Source organism: Galeopterus variegatus, unplaced genomic scaffold (assembly GCF_000696425.1).
Source record: "Galeopterus variegatus unplaced genomic scaffold, G_variegatus-3.0.2 Scaffold43, whole genome shotgun sequence".
Lineage (NCBI taxonomy): Eukaryota > Metazoa > Chordata > Mammalia > Dermoptera > Cynocephalidae > Galeopterus > Galeopterus variegatus.
In genome coordinates this window covers 1,151,076-1,167,301 of record NW_007726154.1, presented here as the reverse complement: position 1 = coordinate 1,167,301, position 16,226 = coordinate 1,151,076, and the positions used below count along the sequence as shown (strand labels likewise).

At 32.7% G+C, this 16,226-nt stretch overlaps 1 protein-coding gene across 1 annotated transcript in view; it reads right to left on the bottom strand.

The window, feature by feature from the left end:
- Positions 1–258: 258 nt before the first annotated feature.
- CASD1 (CAS1 domain containing 1) overlaps positions 259–16,226 on the bottom strand; it is a 47,628-nt gene continuing 31,660 nt past the window's right edge. Inside the window, exons 11-18 of the mRNA XM_008571660.1 lie at positions 13,463–13,582; positions 12,119–12,275; positions 10,409–10,488; positions 7,981–8,082; positions 6,131–6,271; positions 5,522–5,599; positions 1,808–1,900; positions 259–935 (exon numbers count right to left, since the gene is read on the bottom strand). Coding sequence (XP_008569882.1) covers positions 669–935; positions 1,808–1,900; positions 5,522–5,599; positions 6,131–6,271; positions 7,981–8,082; positions 10,409–10,488; positions 12,119–12,275; positions 13,463–13,582 — 1,038 coding nt within the window. The 3' untranslated portion in view covers positions 259–668. The remainder of the gene's footprint in view (positions 936–1,807; positions 1,901–5,521; positions 5,600–6,130; positions 6,272–7,980; positions 8,083–10,408; positions 10,489–12,118; positions 12,276–13,462; positions 13,583–16,226) is intronic.

Below are 16,226 nucleotides of genomic sequence, written 5' to 3'. Positions count from 1 at the left end.
CACGGAAAAAAAAAAAAAAAAAAAAAAAAAAAAGAATAACTCTGTGAGACAAAGTGTACAAAGATTTAGACTTGTCTATCTGAAAACCACAGTTAGAAAGAAAAATCATGTCAGGAAACATATAACATCAGAACATGAGCACATAAATTAAAGGCATACTGTTTATCATTCCACATCATTGCACTTATAAGAAAACAATACTGCAGTCATTCTTGAGTAAGAAAATTTTCAACGAAGTAGTAAGTTCCACAATGAATATAGAAGCAGACAGTTTTATTACCACAAATTTAGTAATATCAAAACACTCAGTGGTGTCACTAAGCTAATTAAATTATCTATACTTTTTACTGGAAAGGTAATCATTTCCCTGCCTTCATATGTTAACTTAAAATCATTTATAAACGGAAATATAGATACAGTAGAAAAGACTTTTCACATGCAGTCCTATACAATGCATTCTGGTTCATCAATTATTTTTTAGTATTTCACATTGGATATGTACATTTCCAATATATACAACCATATATGTTCCACAGACATCACTGAACTGTCCTCTTGCCACATGTTTATATTTACATGTACATTTATATCGCCAGATAGATGCTTTTGTCCTCTAGGCAGACAAAAAGTAAGCCTGAAGCATTTAAGTTTTTTAGGATTTTAGGAACTTAATGTCTTGATTTATCTTGAATAGATGATAAGATGAGGAGTCCACAAAAAAATGTAGCTATACATACCAACCTTTTCAAGAGAGATGAGTTATCTTTAGGAATAATAATCTGGGCAAGATCATTAGTGATCTGAGAAATTTCATGTGCCACACAAACAAATATAAAAGTGCTGACAATGATGTTGAGCATAGGGTTTCCAGGTATGAGTACCAAGATACCCTTTGTGTCCGCTGCCAGCCATATGTGATATTGGCAAATAAATAGCTAGGAGGAAAAATATTTAAAGTTAGATATTTTAAGAGGGTCCAAGAATAAATCAGTTTTTTCTAATTTAAACATTTGATAGCATAATAATGTAAGAAGGCTTTTCCAAAACCATTTAATTCTGTCTCACTATTGGCCCTGAAAAGTCCACTGCAGTCTACACCCTAGAACTCTGACCTCTATACAATCCTTCTTATAAATGAGACTAAAGAAAACATAGAACATTTTTTCAAGAACTCAAAGAGAAATTTATTTTCCCTATTTTAAAAGACAACTTAAGTTGCATGCTCTAAAATGTATCTGTTATGATTACAATATGAATTGTTTTAAAACATTCTATTTCAAATAATAAAGCTCATACTATTCAGAATGTATTTCAAAACCTACTGTCTCAACCAATTTTATAGATAATTTCATATTGTGTATCTCACAAAAAATGTAACAAGTTGGAATTCCAATCATAATAAGGGTGGACTTTATTATGGTTAGTATCAATAAACTGAATTAGAGTAATATAATATTCAATTATGGAGATGAACAACAAATTAAAATTCCCTCAAGCTTTATTTCATTTATATCTGGTCCAATATTTTTCTCTCCTGATCTCAGCTTAAGACAATGTAAAGAATATTTTGAAAGTCACCCATGTCTAGTCATTTTAAAATAAGGCTTTAAAAACATTCTAAAATACTTTACTTCTGTTAAAAGTTCTGAGTCTTTTCCTTGTAATTCCATGGATGATGGCTTTGGTTTATAAAAAAGTATATGTCAGACTTACACACCCACATAAATATACACATACACATGTACATGAACACATAAACACATAACACCTGGCTGTGTAACATAAAGCAAAATAGTATTGTACCTACCTCTAATGAAATTTTTCCAAACCAAGCAAAAAATGAACTGTAAACTGAACGAGCATATCCAGGGATGTTCCTTATTAGGATGAAGGCTAAAATCTAAAGAAAAACCACAGAGATAAATATTAACAATCTTTTTATTGAAAAGCATTTTGCCTGAAGCTTTCCTTTAAGTGACAACCTTATTCTTTATGTTATTGAACTTGATACATATACAATGTTTTTTTAAAGTTATTTTTGTTCTAGAGTCTACCCAAACTGTATGTCTCACATATGGTCTGTACGCTGCATACCAATGCAGATTTTAGGTGGTACATGGCTGAACAATTTTATGTATACTGAATAAATACAAACTTGCCTGATGCCCTTTCTTTAGAAAAAGTTGATATATTTATGTGGCAAAACTTCATAAAATCCCATGATATAATTTTCCTCTTTCCATAAAGTATCAGCCACCCCTTTCTTGACTCTCTTCAAAAGCTTCCTTCCACTGACAGCCATGTTAGTATGGGAAATGGCATGGCTTTTAAAATGTCTTCATATTTGACAGCCTGGCGAATAATGTCTTGAGCTGCATCCACATGTAATATATTTTTCTCTCTGGATTTTTTCTTCTTCAAAAGAATCTCCAGATTTTGGGCTCCTGGGCCTTCACCCCTCCCTCCTATATTTTGTACCAGGTAGAACAATGTTGTATTTCCTAAACCTCCAACTCATAGTATCACATTAAATAACCAGTTAAACAACTCTCCTTAGGATTTACCCTTCCTATAAAGAAGCAAGCAATTGTAAAGAAAAACAGTATTTCCACTTTCACAACTACCTTTCAAAACTTTCTCTTATAAAAGGATTAAAAAACCTATTTACACTTCAGAGAAAACCCCATATTCAGTGTTGATCACCTTGCCATCTTGTCAAAGAATCTATGATAAAAATCTCTGAGATACATAAAAGATGAGGAAATAGGAGATATATGGATAACTCTATCACTGGGGAAAAGGAGCCAAAGTGAACTACTCAAGTATAATTAAATTCAGTGATTCTCATAGGCCATACCATGAAAGAGACTAATGTTTGAATCTGATCTTTTGCTTGTATTAGTTCTGGGACTTGTAACAAGGCACATAACCTTTTGGGTCTATTTCTTCATACAAATGGAGATAAGCTTTTCTTTGAAAGTTTGATGTGAACGGTAAGTAAGAAAACATATATGAGGTACTTCTAGCACACACTGTGGGTCATTTAAAGAAACATTAGGTAATTAATAGTATAGGTGGTATATGTAAATAATAAAAATCATGAAGGTGAGACCTAAATAAAGCCCTTAAACATAAAGGCATTTAATGAATTATTAAAGAATTACATAAGCTGTAAAATGCTGGAAAGAATGACATATATATAAATATATATAAATCACGACCCTGAGCAACAGAAAAGAAAATCTAGGAATAGTCCTAAGCAAGTCACTTTTCTTCTTTCTGCCTGTAATGTACCATTTCCCAATGTGTATTTCATTTCTTTGGTATATTCAAGTCTTGTATTGTGTCATATACTTAGTAAACAATGGGATTAGGGAAGTAGGAAATCAAAGAAATAATGGAGAAGACAACTGGGGTTTGGGGAATTATTCTTATTAGCTTGATACAGAAATAATAATAATGCTTAAAATTTGATTGGCATTTATAACTCAGTGGTTACTGTGCTAAGCACTTTATATATGCTGTTTATGGTTAATTACCTGTTCTATAGCTAAATCTTTCTGGAAACTTCAATACAGACTGGTGGGTAAAACCAAAAGGACAGGATTTAAGGACTATTGCATAAGCCTTCTGTTGGGCTGGGCTGGGAAAATACTTTCCAACTGGATACTAGGAATTTAAACATGTTTAAAATCTTAAAGGAGCCCCCTCAGATAAGTACTCTAAGAATATATATAGATAGATATATCTATATATCTCTCTCTCACATAAGGCTGAATAAATAATCACAATGTCCTACCACACACACACACACACACATCTGTTCGCATCTAACTGTAAAAGTGAAATGTGGTGTGGTCAGGATACGGACATAATTTGTAGCATTTGAAGTTACTTGGATGCTCTTAACTTTTACAATGGTAGACAAATGCAGTTGAACAGAAGTAGCAGACAATAAAATTAGTCCTTATTTTAGCGTGTGTTCCCCATTCATTCTTTTATTCTGCAATGGAGAAGCTGAGGCCCTTACAAAAAAAGTAACTCTGGAAATGTGAGTACACAGAGGGTGGTGCCTGGGAATGCAGGCAATACGCCTCAGGAGTGCTTATGTTAGTGTTATTCTATGTGCAGCCACTCTCTCCCTTAGCTCTCCTTACATGCCTATTGTTCTGTACTGGTGAACTGGGTGTGGTAATGTCTCCCTCCCATCCTGTGAATCACAGAAATGATATCAGATATAATATACAAAGAGTTATAGGTAAGCACTACTATTGTCTGTAGAAGTCAGAAAAATGCTATGCAACTATAGTATAATGCTTAAAATTTCATTATCAATTGTATTTGGAGAGTCTATCATATGCTTGGTGTTACTGACTATGTAGAGGTTTAGGAGAAATAAAATAGTCCTTGCATTGACGAGAACTAAAGACCTAAGAGAAGATCCTCCAGAAATTCCCCCTGCTCCTTCTTGCTGGGCTACTCATCTTTCAGACCTCAGCTTAGACACTACTTTCTCCATGAACACTGTTCAGATATCAAGATAGGTTAGGAAAAACTCCCAGGTGTTTCCAAAGCAAGCTGTGCTCAACCAACCCCACACTAATCACAGAGGTATTGTATCTTTGCAAAACGTAAATCTGATTTGAGTTGCCCCTCAGCCTCTGCCCACCTCTCAGTCATTGTCACCGGCTTTTCTAGATGCTTGCTGTCTGACTTCCAGCCCCCTTGGCCTTCTTTAAGTTCCTTGAATATACATACCATGCTCTCTTCCTCTACAGGTCCCAAGTTCTTGCTGCCTGCTGTGCCTTCAAACCTCCATTCTCAGTTTAATTTTCTCAGGGAAATCATCTCTGACCCCTGATCACCTTCCCTACAACTCTAAGTAGGTCATATACTCTGATTATATTTCCTTATAACATTATGTACTTCTATTTATAATTATGTGGTTATTACATGATTATTATCTGTAATAGAAGAATATAGGCTTCATGAGGGTAGGAACTATCTGGTTTGGTTAACCACTGCATCCCCTGATGTAACATCTAGCAAATAATAAGTATTCAAGTATTTGTTAAATGAATAAAAAAATTCATTAAACAAATGAATGTTTAGTAATCCACATCTCTATTAGACTATAAGATTCTTGAAGGCAGGAGCTGTATCTTGTTTAACACTGAGCCTCTTACATCTAGCATGGTACTTAATACATAGTAGATAATAACTATGATTAAGTAAAGAAATAAAGAAATTTGAATAAATGATAAAAAAGCAAATATGAGGAGAATTACCATTTTCTAAGTGCCTATTAAGTGACAAATACTGAGCTGCATCATATGATTTAATACACAACCCTGTGAAAGATACTTTAATATCCCTATTACTACAGTGGAAGGTAGGACTTTAGAAAGATTACTAACGTCCCTGCATTTTCTGGAGTTTGATCTCAAACCTCTCTGCCTCTAAAAACTATGTTCTTATCAAGAATTAAGAAGTAAAAATTTCTCTAAATCAAGATAATTACCTGTACCACAGAAACAGACGGGTGGAGTTCATTGCACTCTGCTTTGTTTTTACAACTGCTAGCCCAGATGGAATAGGTCTAAAACAAGAAAATGTATGGATCAGTTTACAAAAACAGTTAAGTATTACACAGGCATAATTCTCACTTAAAAAAAATTTTTTTTTACAGTTTTCTTTATTCATAACATTATACTTCATTATGCTTTATAAAAGTGTCAGCGGAAACTGCCTGCAGGTTTGCTCATCATTTGTCATGGTATCCTCAACTGTCCAAACAGAAGAGAGCAGAGAGAAAGGAGCACAGGTCTGTGCTTTTCTGGGTAAAGTGATCCTGAGGCAGTGATGGCTCTTTATATCGAACACTTTACATTATATTTTTCTCAAATTTATTAAAACTTTTAAATTCCTACTTCACTGAGCTGTTATTCTTCATATTTAACTTATATATGCATTCTCTTTAAATGTATGTCCAATTATAAAAATAAAGAGAAAAAATTTTAAAAGTAAAAATGTATTTATTAAAAATAATCGATTACATCCTATATCTTAAAGCTAATTTTCTATACCATTAGAATTTTCACAAATTAGAAGATTATATTTTAAAACTTACCAAGAAAGAAACTACTGAAATAAACAATAGAAAATTCGAAATTTTGTTCGAAAAAAGAGGTTCACCCTTTCCTTCAGAAAGTACTTGACGCTTCTGTAAAGCCAGATAGATGAAAGCAAACAGCATTCCATGAAAGACTACCTGAAAGATACAGAAAATTTGTTTTAAACAGTTACTTTTCAAAAAATAGCAAAATATTTGGTTAATGCGGAATATATGCATAAAAATAAGTGGGTTAAAAGCTTAAAGGTTTGGAGTTTCTATGAAGGACTTATTTCATTAAGCAATGAAATAAAGTCAATGATTGTTAGAAATCATCAGCAACAGACAAGCAAACATCTCTCACAACAATATGAGACAATACAAGACAAAGCTGGTCCATTAGGAGCAGTCTCAGCAGCAAGTGAAGTAATAAACACAATTTAAAAATAATGATAAGAAACTCTCTTAAAGACACGTGATAAAACTTAAGCGTACCCAACAAAGATAAAACACATTTTGTATTGGTCCCTTCAGTCAAATAAAAACAAGAATAACACAATGAATCATAATTTTAAAAAGGAGTATATGTACACAAGAGTGGGGAAAAAATATGGTGAACCAGAAAGGACAAGAGCTTTCTTTTTTAAACAATGACTAAATGTGACCTATCACTTCAATAGACCGAGTGTTTGTGCCCCCCCCCCCCAATTCATATGTTGAAATCTAATCCCCAGTGTGATGGTTTTGGGGGTAGGGGCTTTGGGAGGTGATTAGGTGTTGAGGGTAGAGACTTCATAAATGGGATTAGTGCCCTTATAAAAGAGGCTCCAGTGAGCTGCCTTGCCCCTTCCACCACATGAGGACACAGTGAGAAGAAGGCTGTTAATGAACCAGGAAGTAGGCCCTCCCCAGCCACTTAAACCTGCCAGCAAATTGGTCTTGTACTTCTCAGCCTCCAGAACTGTGAGAAATAAATTTCCGCTCTTTAGAAGCCACCCAGTCTACAGTATTCTGTTATAGCAGCCTGAACAACCTAATACAATCATATCATAGTAGACTGCTGTAATGAGAAAGTCGAGAATTTAAAATTATTTGATGTGAAGCAAAAATTTTTATTCATACTCATATACAGTTTTGAGATGCAATGTAGTACACTGGAAGGTGCATAGGATTAAAAACCAGGAATGGCACAGAACAGGCACTAAGAAAACATTTGTTGAAAGAAAAAAAAAGATGAGTCAAAAATGGAAGGAAAGGGGGAAAGAGTGAAGAAATTAATATTTATTTAGTGTCTATTATTTTCCAGATGCTCTGCTAGACATTTTACACTTTCTCTGCCAGTTGAATTTTAACCACCTTTCAGTGTTAAGTTCTTGGAATAATCCCAGACACTGCTCTTTCTTCTTTGCATACTATACCACAAAATCCATACTGCACAGTTTAGTACCACATTATAAGTAGTAACCTTGGGTTTTTAAATAGATTTTTAAGGCTTGGAAGCCTGGTCTTCTTTCTCTAATATATGCCTTATGACACCAACATCTAGGGCACATATTGGGCTCAATAAATATTGTTTTGAATGGCTGAAGTATATATATATATATATATATATATATGATGCATTACTTATAAGTCAAAATTAGAACTCAGACATTTTATAGACAATATTTTTACAGTATTTTCCTGCTGATGTACATACACATGTATACTCTTTTGCTGATGTAAAGAAAAAGGGGGTGGTAGTGGACTGCTTTGACTTACTAAATCAAATGTTCATTTACTCAAAAAAATAAATAGATCAAAATTTTTTGAATCATTTTCTGACAGTATAATTTGAAATGGCAAAATATTACAAAGTAAATACATACGTAACGGTCTAACCTCCATCTGAACCACCATTCATATACATTTCCTTTCAGTTCAAAACACTTAGACAATGGCCAAAGAGAAAATATCTTCTCAAATGCACCCTGAGAAAAGGAATTCAGAAAATAAATTAAAATGGTACAAGTCAATACCTGCTCTGCAATTCTATTATATACTGTAGTTTTCTAAAATTAGAATTACATAATGGTTACTCACAATTTTTAAACTCTTTTTCATTTGAAAATATCGCTTCATTTGAAATTTATTTGACAATAAATTTATTTTACTGATGGCCAATAAAGACAACCTAAAACTTTTAAAACTTATTTTCACTTCATATGAAAGGTTACTGAGATTGTTAAAATTGAAAAAAAAAAAGAAAGAAAGAAAGAAAAATCCTTGTAATTGGAAAAGTTATTCTATTTAAGGTTTTTAATCCAGTACACAAAACGGCTAATACTAATCAAACAGAAAAGTACAAAATACTTCAGCCAATATGGTATCAAGATTCCAGTAATGACTGTTAAAGTTAAGATATAGGTTTTCTTTCTTTAATTGTCCTTAACAGTCTATAATTAACTATTTAAGTTAGAAGAGTCCTCTGAATTAGTCACCTTACTCAATCAACCACACCCAAATGCCATTACTAACCTCTGAAACAAAGTTTACAATTTTACTCTGGGCAAGTTCCTGAATGGTACCCTCTTATTAATCTGACAGCCTGGAAAATGTGGGAATGTAGGGGCAGAAGTCTTGGGTACATTTCTGCACATTAATGAAGTCTTTCAAAGAAGAGAACAAAAACCTCAATTTCTAGACTAAAGAATGATGACAAAATCTATAAAGTAAAGCTCCATTATCAGACTTAATGCCACATCATAAAAAGAGTAGCATCACAATTTTTAAAAAGGCTATTAAAAACCAAAGAAAAAATATAAAAATAATATATTTTAGGTAATGTTGAATCCTTAGGTCAGAAAAACTTTATTATTTTAATAAAATGCAATGGTCTCCATTCTGTGGTCACCACAGGATTTAAAATTCACACAGCATATCAAAAATAGGTTCTATCAAAATCTATGACTCAGAAAATTAAGGAGATTCTTACTAAGAGTTGCAATCTGAAGTACTTATGGATCATATATATATTGATATGAATATACATATATAGTATAATAGGTATATATCTATTAGATATAGATATATGATCTTATAGATCATAAATATGGCATATTTATGACATACAATGTATTTACAATTTAAAATATTATTTCTAATTAAAAAGTTATTTCTTATGTGATCAATAAAGAATCATTTATTAAACACCCATTTTGTGAAAGACAGTGTTCTGCCCTGGACTGTGTACTTTTTTCCTTGGCAAGAGGTCAATACTGACTCAAAGCTGGGAAAACCTTCTTAGTCCTTTTATTGAACTTCTGGTTAGCTTTCCTTTTTTCCCTCAGAAGTGTCCACGGAGTGTTGGAAATTTTAATGAATAACTGTCAAGTAGCTGTTGCTGTTACTTGGCTATTTCTTTATACACTTGCCTGTTGTTTCCTTATTATTTTATCTCCTTTAAAAAATCTTGGATGTCATGGGAAATAGAAATGCTTTCAATACTTCTAAGTATGAAAATAAGTATAAAAGATCTCAAAAGAATCCCCAAAACAGTTTCATAGGATTATAAATACACACAAAATGCCTCTAGAACATTTACACCTGACAGAGCCAGGTACAAAACGGAGTGTTGGAGATGCAAGTAAACTGCAGAATATGTCACAACTACAGGCAGTCAAATTAAAATATTTTGTTATAAATACCTCACTGCCCAGATAATATGTCTGCCTGATGGATTTAACCAGCAGGCAGCAGATTGTCATCCTGCTAAAATAACCGAGAAAAATCTCAACCATCAGAATAGGAGGAAGAAACATCAGAGCTGGGAAAATGACCAAAAATTTTATTGAATTAAACATACTACATATATACAAACACCTTTGCTCTCAAGTTGGTTTTACTAACTGCCAAAATCTTACTCTCTGTAGTTATAGAAAAATCAAGTTACACTTTGATGCAATGAATAATGCACAAACTAAGTTGCAAATTCTGTCAAGAGAATTTTGATCTCCACTTAGAGTAGTGTCTTATGAAGCATTCAATAAACGTTTGATTGATCAAAGTCAAGTAAAATGGATCTTGAACAACTGCCAGAGGAAGAGCTTTAAATTGCTCTTACAACAAAAACAGTGATAACAAAAGTAGATAGGTCTCAAAAGAACTACACTGAGTAATCAACTACACAGTGACACTTTTATTACAGTCATTAAAAGATGAAGCTGGAAAAAAGCTCTGACTCTTTTCACATACTTTAATAGACTTGAACTTTAAAATAAAATATTAAAAAATATAGACTGAAAAGATTATACAAACCTGAGAATATGCCAAAAAACATATGCATAACAGCAAAAAAGCTAGTTTCAACAGTAAGCCAAAATGCCAGAAACAATTTCCTAAGAGAGAAAATATTTAATTTACTAAGAAATATAAAACTAGATAACACATTAAGTACCCTATTTAATGTATTTATACCCCGAATAGTTCTTAAAATAATTTAAGGCTGCATACAAGGATACACAAAATATATCTAGGTAGTATAAACTACAAGTAGGGCAAAAAGAAAAAAAGGTGGAGGATTCTTGCTAGGAATGAGGCTACAAAGTATAACTGATACTCTATATACCTGCTGTTCATTCACTATAAATATATTTTAAAATACCTCCTGGATTCAATTATACCTATTAACTACTGAACATTACAACAAAATTTGGAACAACCTGTTCAATGTAATTCTAACAAAAACTCATGTTAAATATAACTTAGGTAATATTGTTTAAACATCAAATTTTCAAGGAGAGAGCTTTAACTCCCTAATAAACTAGGATTTAACCACAAGATATATTTTAACATATGCATATTTTAAATACATGTGCAAAGTTTATACACATTGATTGATTATTTGATTAATATGCTGGGTTTGTGAAGAGGAATTAAACTACAGAGGCTGTCCAAAGATGCTGAAACTCAGCTCTTTATTGAAGAATTATTTGATATTATGATGGAAGCTAATGAAGAATACTTTTTGATTTCTCTTCAGCCAAATAATATTTGGCTGAAAGAATCAAGTTAAATACATTGTTAATAATCAAAAATTCTTGGGCCGGCCCCATGGCTCACTCAGGAGAGTGAGGTGCTGGTAGCACCGATGACGCAGGTTCAGAACCTATATAGGGATGGCTGGTGCACTCACTGGTTGAGCGTGGTGCAAACAACATCAAGCCAAGGGCTCCGATCCCCTTACCAGTGGGGGGAAAAAAAAATCAAAAATTCTTTATTTTTTTAGAAAAGGGAAGATTTTATTTTAATGACACGATCTTGAGGGAAAAAAGCATTAAGATGAATAACTGTGGCCTCACTTTGAACATTATCAGTAACTGGCTATGTGAAATTTGAAAATGGCAATCATCTGGGTACCTAGGTTTCCTTATATGTAAAACAGGTTGGTAATAACTGCTAAACAGTTGTCTAGAAGATTAAATTATATTAATGCTTTTAGACTGTTTGATGTAAGAAGCCTTTTTGCAAACTAATATTTACTCGAAATCTCAATATATATAAGAAATCAAATAAAGCAGGGCTGCCAAGATTGAAATAGGATGTAAGGGTTTAGAGCCCTATTTGGCTTTCCCTTATCTCTTCCAGCCATGTCCACTCTGGCTCTGGGCAAGACAGTTTCAAAACTGTTGCACTAGTTAATATGTAAACTGGTTTTGAAAAACTTAACTTTAATAAAGGGAAAACACACACATAATATAAATGTAAACTATTATTCTGAATGTTATATTACTTGAACTACTCAAATGTAAAATTTTAGAAACATAGTTTAAGAACAAAATTTCAAAATGTCAAAACAACAAATAACTTTAAAATGTCATCAAGGTAGTATAAATTAGAAGTAGGGCAAAAAGGAAAAAAGAAAAGATACTACATCTTTTAATAAAAATAATCACCCTTAGCAACTAAAAAGAAATTTAGTACACTGACAGAATACATTTAAAAATATTAGTAAGAGGGTATATTTACCATTTGCTTTTTTTTGGATTATTTGTGGCCATAGTGCTAAAGTAACATAGATGACCATGAACCATACAGTGACCAAAGGGACAAAGTAATAGAATTGATAAGGCCGATCCATTACTATACATAACACCACTACCAGGAAATTGAGACGAAATAAGACCTATTAAAAAGGAGAAGAAAATGATTTTCATTCCAGGCATACATGACAAGCAAAGACAGATTTTCTCTGAAGGGGTATAAACATTTAGGACTCAAATAATGACTGTACAAGTGTATTTTACTAATCACTAAAATTTTTGTTCTACCATAACCAGAAACAGTTGAATATATAATACTCATGCATCATTATGTTAACTAAATCCCAGTAAAACACTAGCCTGAGCTGTCTTCTGCTTACAATTGCCATCTTGTTAAATTAGGGGAAAAACTGTAAACCACCTTCCTAGGGCTAGAGTTTATAAACAGAGATTAGATTATCTCAAGAAAAGAGTGTCCATTTCTTCTTCTGTTTAATGTTGATTTACCCCACTTGGGATTAAATTGAGAGTTGTCATAGATAGAAAATCATGTTACTCAAGTTAAAAAGTGTCTTTGGGACCTCCGTAACAGTCGTAGCAGATATCAGTTTGATGTCACTCAAAGAACACAGAATGTGAGCAGATTTATATTAGTGCTGTACCACTTACTATGCAACCTTGGGCAAATTATTTTTTATTATTTATTATTATTATTTTTTTGTCCTTTTTGAGACCAGCCGCACCACGCTCAGCCAGTGAGCGCTGTGAGCGCACAGGTCATCCCTATATAGGATCCGAACCCACGGCAGGAGCGCTGCTGCACTCCCAGCGCCTCACTCTCCCGAGTGCGCCACGGGCTCGGCCCTTGGGCAAATTATTTAACCTCTCTAAGCCTCAGTTTCTTCATCTATAAACATGAAGATAACTCAGGGTTGTATTGGAGGATAAATAAAATAATGCTTAGAAAATGATTAACAAAAGGTAGAAGCTTAGTAAATATTAATCTCTTTTGCAGAGAGAGAAAACAGCACATTATAATAATTCTAAGTAACTGTGCACATTTCTACAAAAGTGAATCAGCAATGTTGTCCCTTATGTACCAGTGCTTTTATTATATATTCATCTAAATTATATTTTCTTTCCATCACTAATAAATTATTTATCTGAAATTACTAAACTTAGAACACAGAAATAATATAACTTTTAAGTGCTATTTCATAAAATCAAATTATTCATGGTCTTACAATGACCATATTTATATTTTCACAACAGTTAGGCACAAAAGCATGTTGAGTTGAAAGAAAAAGAAAATAACTGGATGTATTCCTACCTGACATACTCTATGAATTCCAAAGTCTCCTTTGATCCAAAAGTATGAGAAATGCCCATACCCTGTCTGAAAGAGATATGCAGCAACCAGAACTCGAATGTGCATATATACAGGCAAAAACTGTTGACAAAAGTAAATAGGTAAAATGTATGTTATCATCAATTACACCTTGAATTATCATAACAAGTACACTTAACAAAGATAACGAATCATCATTATCATTTGGCATTAGCTTAATAAAAAGAACTATTTTCAAAGGTTAGGCATTATAGCAGGGATTACAAAAATGTAGGCTTTGGAATCAGATAGACCTAGGTTCAAATTCTGGTTCTGCTCCTTTCTTAGCTATGTCGCTTTAAGTTTGAGTTTTCCAATCTGCAAAATGAGACTATCATCTCCTTCCTTAGAGGGTTCTTGCAAGGAATGAATGAGATAATAAATGTGAATCACTTTGTATATTAAATTGCACCCAAATGGAATTCAACATATAATAGCTATAATTATTAATCATCACATATCCTGAATACAAGATTACCCTGAATTTCATATTTTTGCAAAGAGAAGATGAAAAACAAAACGAACATAAATCCCACATTTTTGCCCCCCTTAAACATATAGACTTTAGACCTGTATGTAAAATAGTCAAGCGACTAGCAAAAAATACATATTTTCAAAAATATATGCAAAGATAATTTAGAAATATAATTTTCCTTGCATTCTTATTTTATGAAACAATTTCATTTTACACTCCTACATCACAGTCTTAATCATGACCAAGCCAGAGTCATTTGTCATGATTTTTCAGAGATTCGCATCTTCACTTCTATCTAAATTAAATAAAATACAACAGATTTCAAATCTACATATGACAGGAGTCACTAGAAATGTAATCCCATTTGTAAGTACTAATTCTTATAACCTTAGAACACTGCTATTCCATCTGTCCACCACCCACTGGTCCTTTAGGTGTATATTCACTATCTCCACAACATAACCAGTGTACTGCTTTTAAAAATGATCTTTAAAAGGTCTGATGAGTGACATCCAACCTTTGCAATTATAAGGCCATTCTTTTCAAGATAATTACTGAATCTATGCAAAATTTCTTTGGCTTCTATTTTATAGACCCATCTGATCACCTCTGCAAATACCAAGGATTGATTAACACTGCTTATGGCCATTTTAGGTAAATGTGTCTTCTCCAAGTGATACTTTGTAGGATAAAATTAAGTAATTAAGTGGACACATTAAGTAGATTTTATAAGGCCTCAAATGTATGTATCTTCTGCATACATCCTTGAATGCATATCTTTCTTTTTTGGAGGGATATTTTTTCTGGAAGAAAAAAAAATCTGAACTACAATAGATCATAAATTCTTCTACATAGCTTCTACTCTAACCAACCTGATAGATTCTCTGTCTCTAAAATTGCTCCTTATTATGCTTCCTGGTTAATTCTTTTTTGTTTACTTATTTATTCTGCCCTGGAATGTTTTTTCCCTAACCCCATTTTGCTTATTCAAATCCTATTCTTCAGAACTTGGTTCAAAATTCCAATCTTTATTCTCTGATGAAAGTCATTTCTCCTTCCTCTGAGTTCCTACAGCACCAACAAACTATATATCAAACATAGGATTTTTATTTATTGCCCTTCATCATTAGTTCTTTTTAAATGTATCATCTCATTATTAGATGAGAAATTTTTAATGAAGATATAACATATTAGCATCACAGGGATGAAGGTTGGAAATGTAGTACTGAAATAGCTTCAGAATTTATCTAATCCAAACCTGTGTCCTTTCCTCATTCTTGAATGCACTCTAAAATATCCCCTTCGTGGATTTACCTAAGCATCTTTTAATAGCAGAAAACATACAAACTCCCAAGGCAATCCATTTTCAGATGGCTAACTGCTATAAAGTTCCTTTTCATAAAAAGTTGAAATCTAACTATAGATAAAAGCTACCAGCTTCAGCCCTCTAGATCAGCATTGTCCAATAGAAATAAAATGTGAGCCATAAGTAATCTTTTAATGTGGCTACCAGAACATTTAAAAAGTTAAAAAAAAAAAAGTGAAACAAATTTTAAGAAATGTATTTTATTTACTCAAATATCCAAAATATTATCATTTCAACATGTAATAAGATGTTTTACATTCTTTTTTTATATGAAGTTTTTGAACTTAGTATAAATTTATCATAACGAATCATTCTTAATCTGGTATGTGTTTCACACTTACAGCACTTTAAAATTCTGACTAGCTACATTCAGGGGCTCAATAGTCACGTGTAGCTAGTGGCTACCATAAAGGAGAGTCCAGTTCTACAGCCATATGGCTGAGTTAAATCACTCTTATATCTGATAGCTCTATAAGTATTTGAAAACAGATGTCAAAGCTAGGTTAACCATTCCCAATTACTTTAACCACTCTCCATAAAACATGCTTTCAAGTCCCTTCAAGACTGGGACTACAAAGTCGGACCTTGGTTATTATATTTAAAAAATAAATGCAATTCATTTAAACTCAAACACTATCACAACAACTTTCCAAGTTCCTGCCAATGTTGGCCTATTACAAATTTCATGTTCTATTTCTCCCAGTTTTTTATTTTAAGATATTTTAAAGCAACAGGAAAGTTGTAAGAATAGTACAATGGACACCTATATAGCATGCTGAACCACCTGAAAGTATGTTGCAGACCATGTGACAGTGCTCCTAAATATTTCATCATGTATCTCCAAGGAATAAAGAACAGTTTCTTAC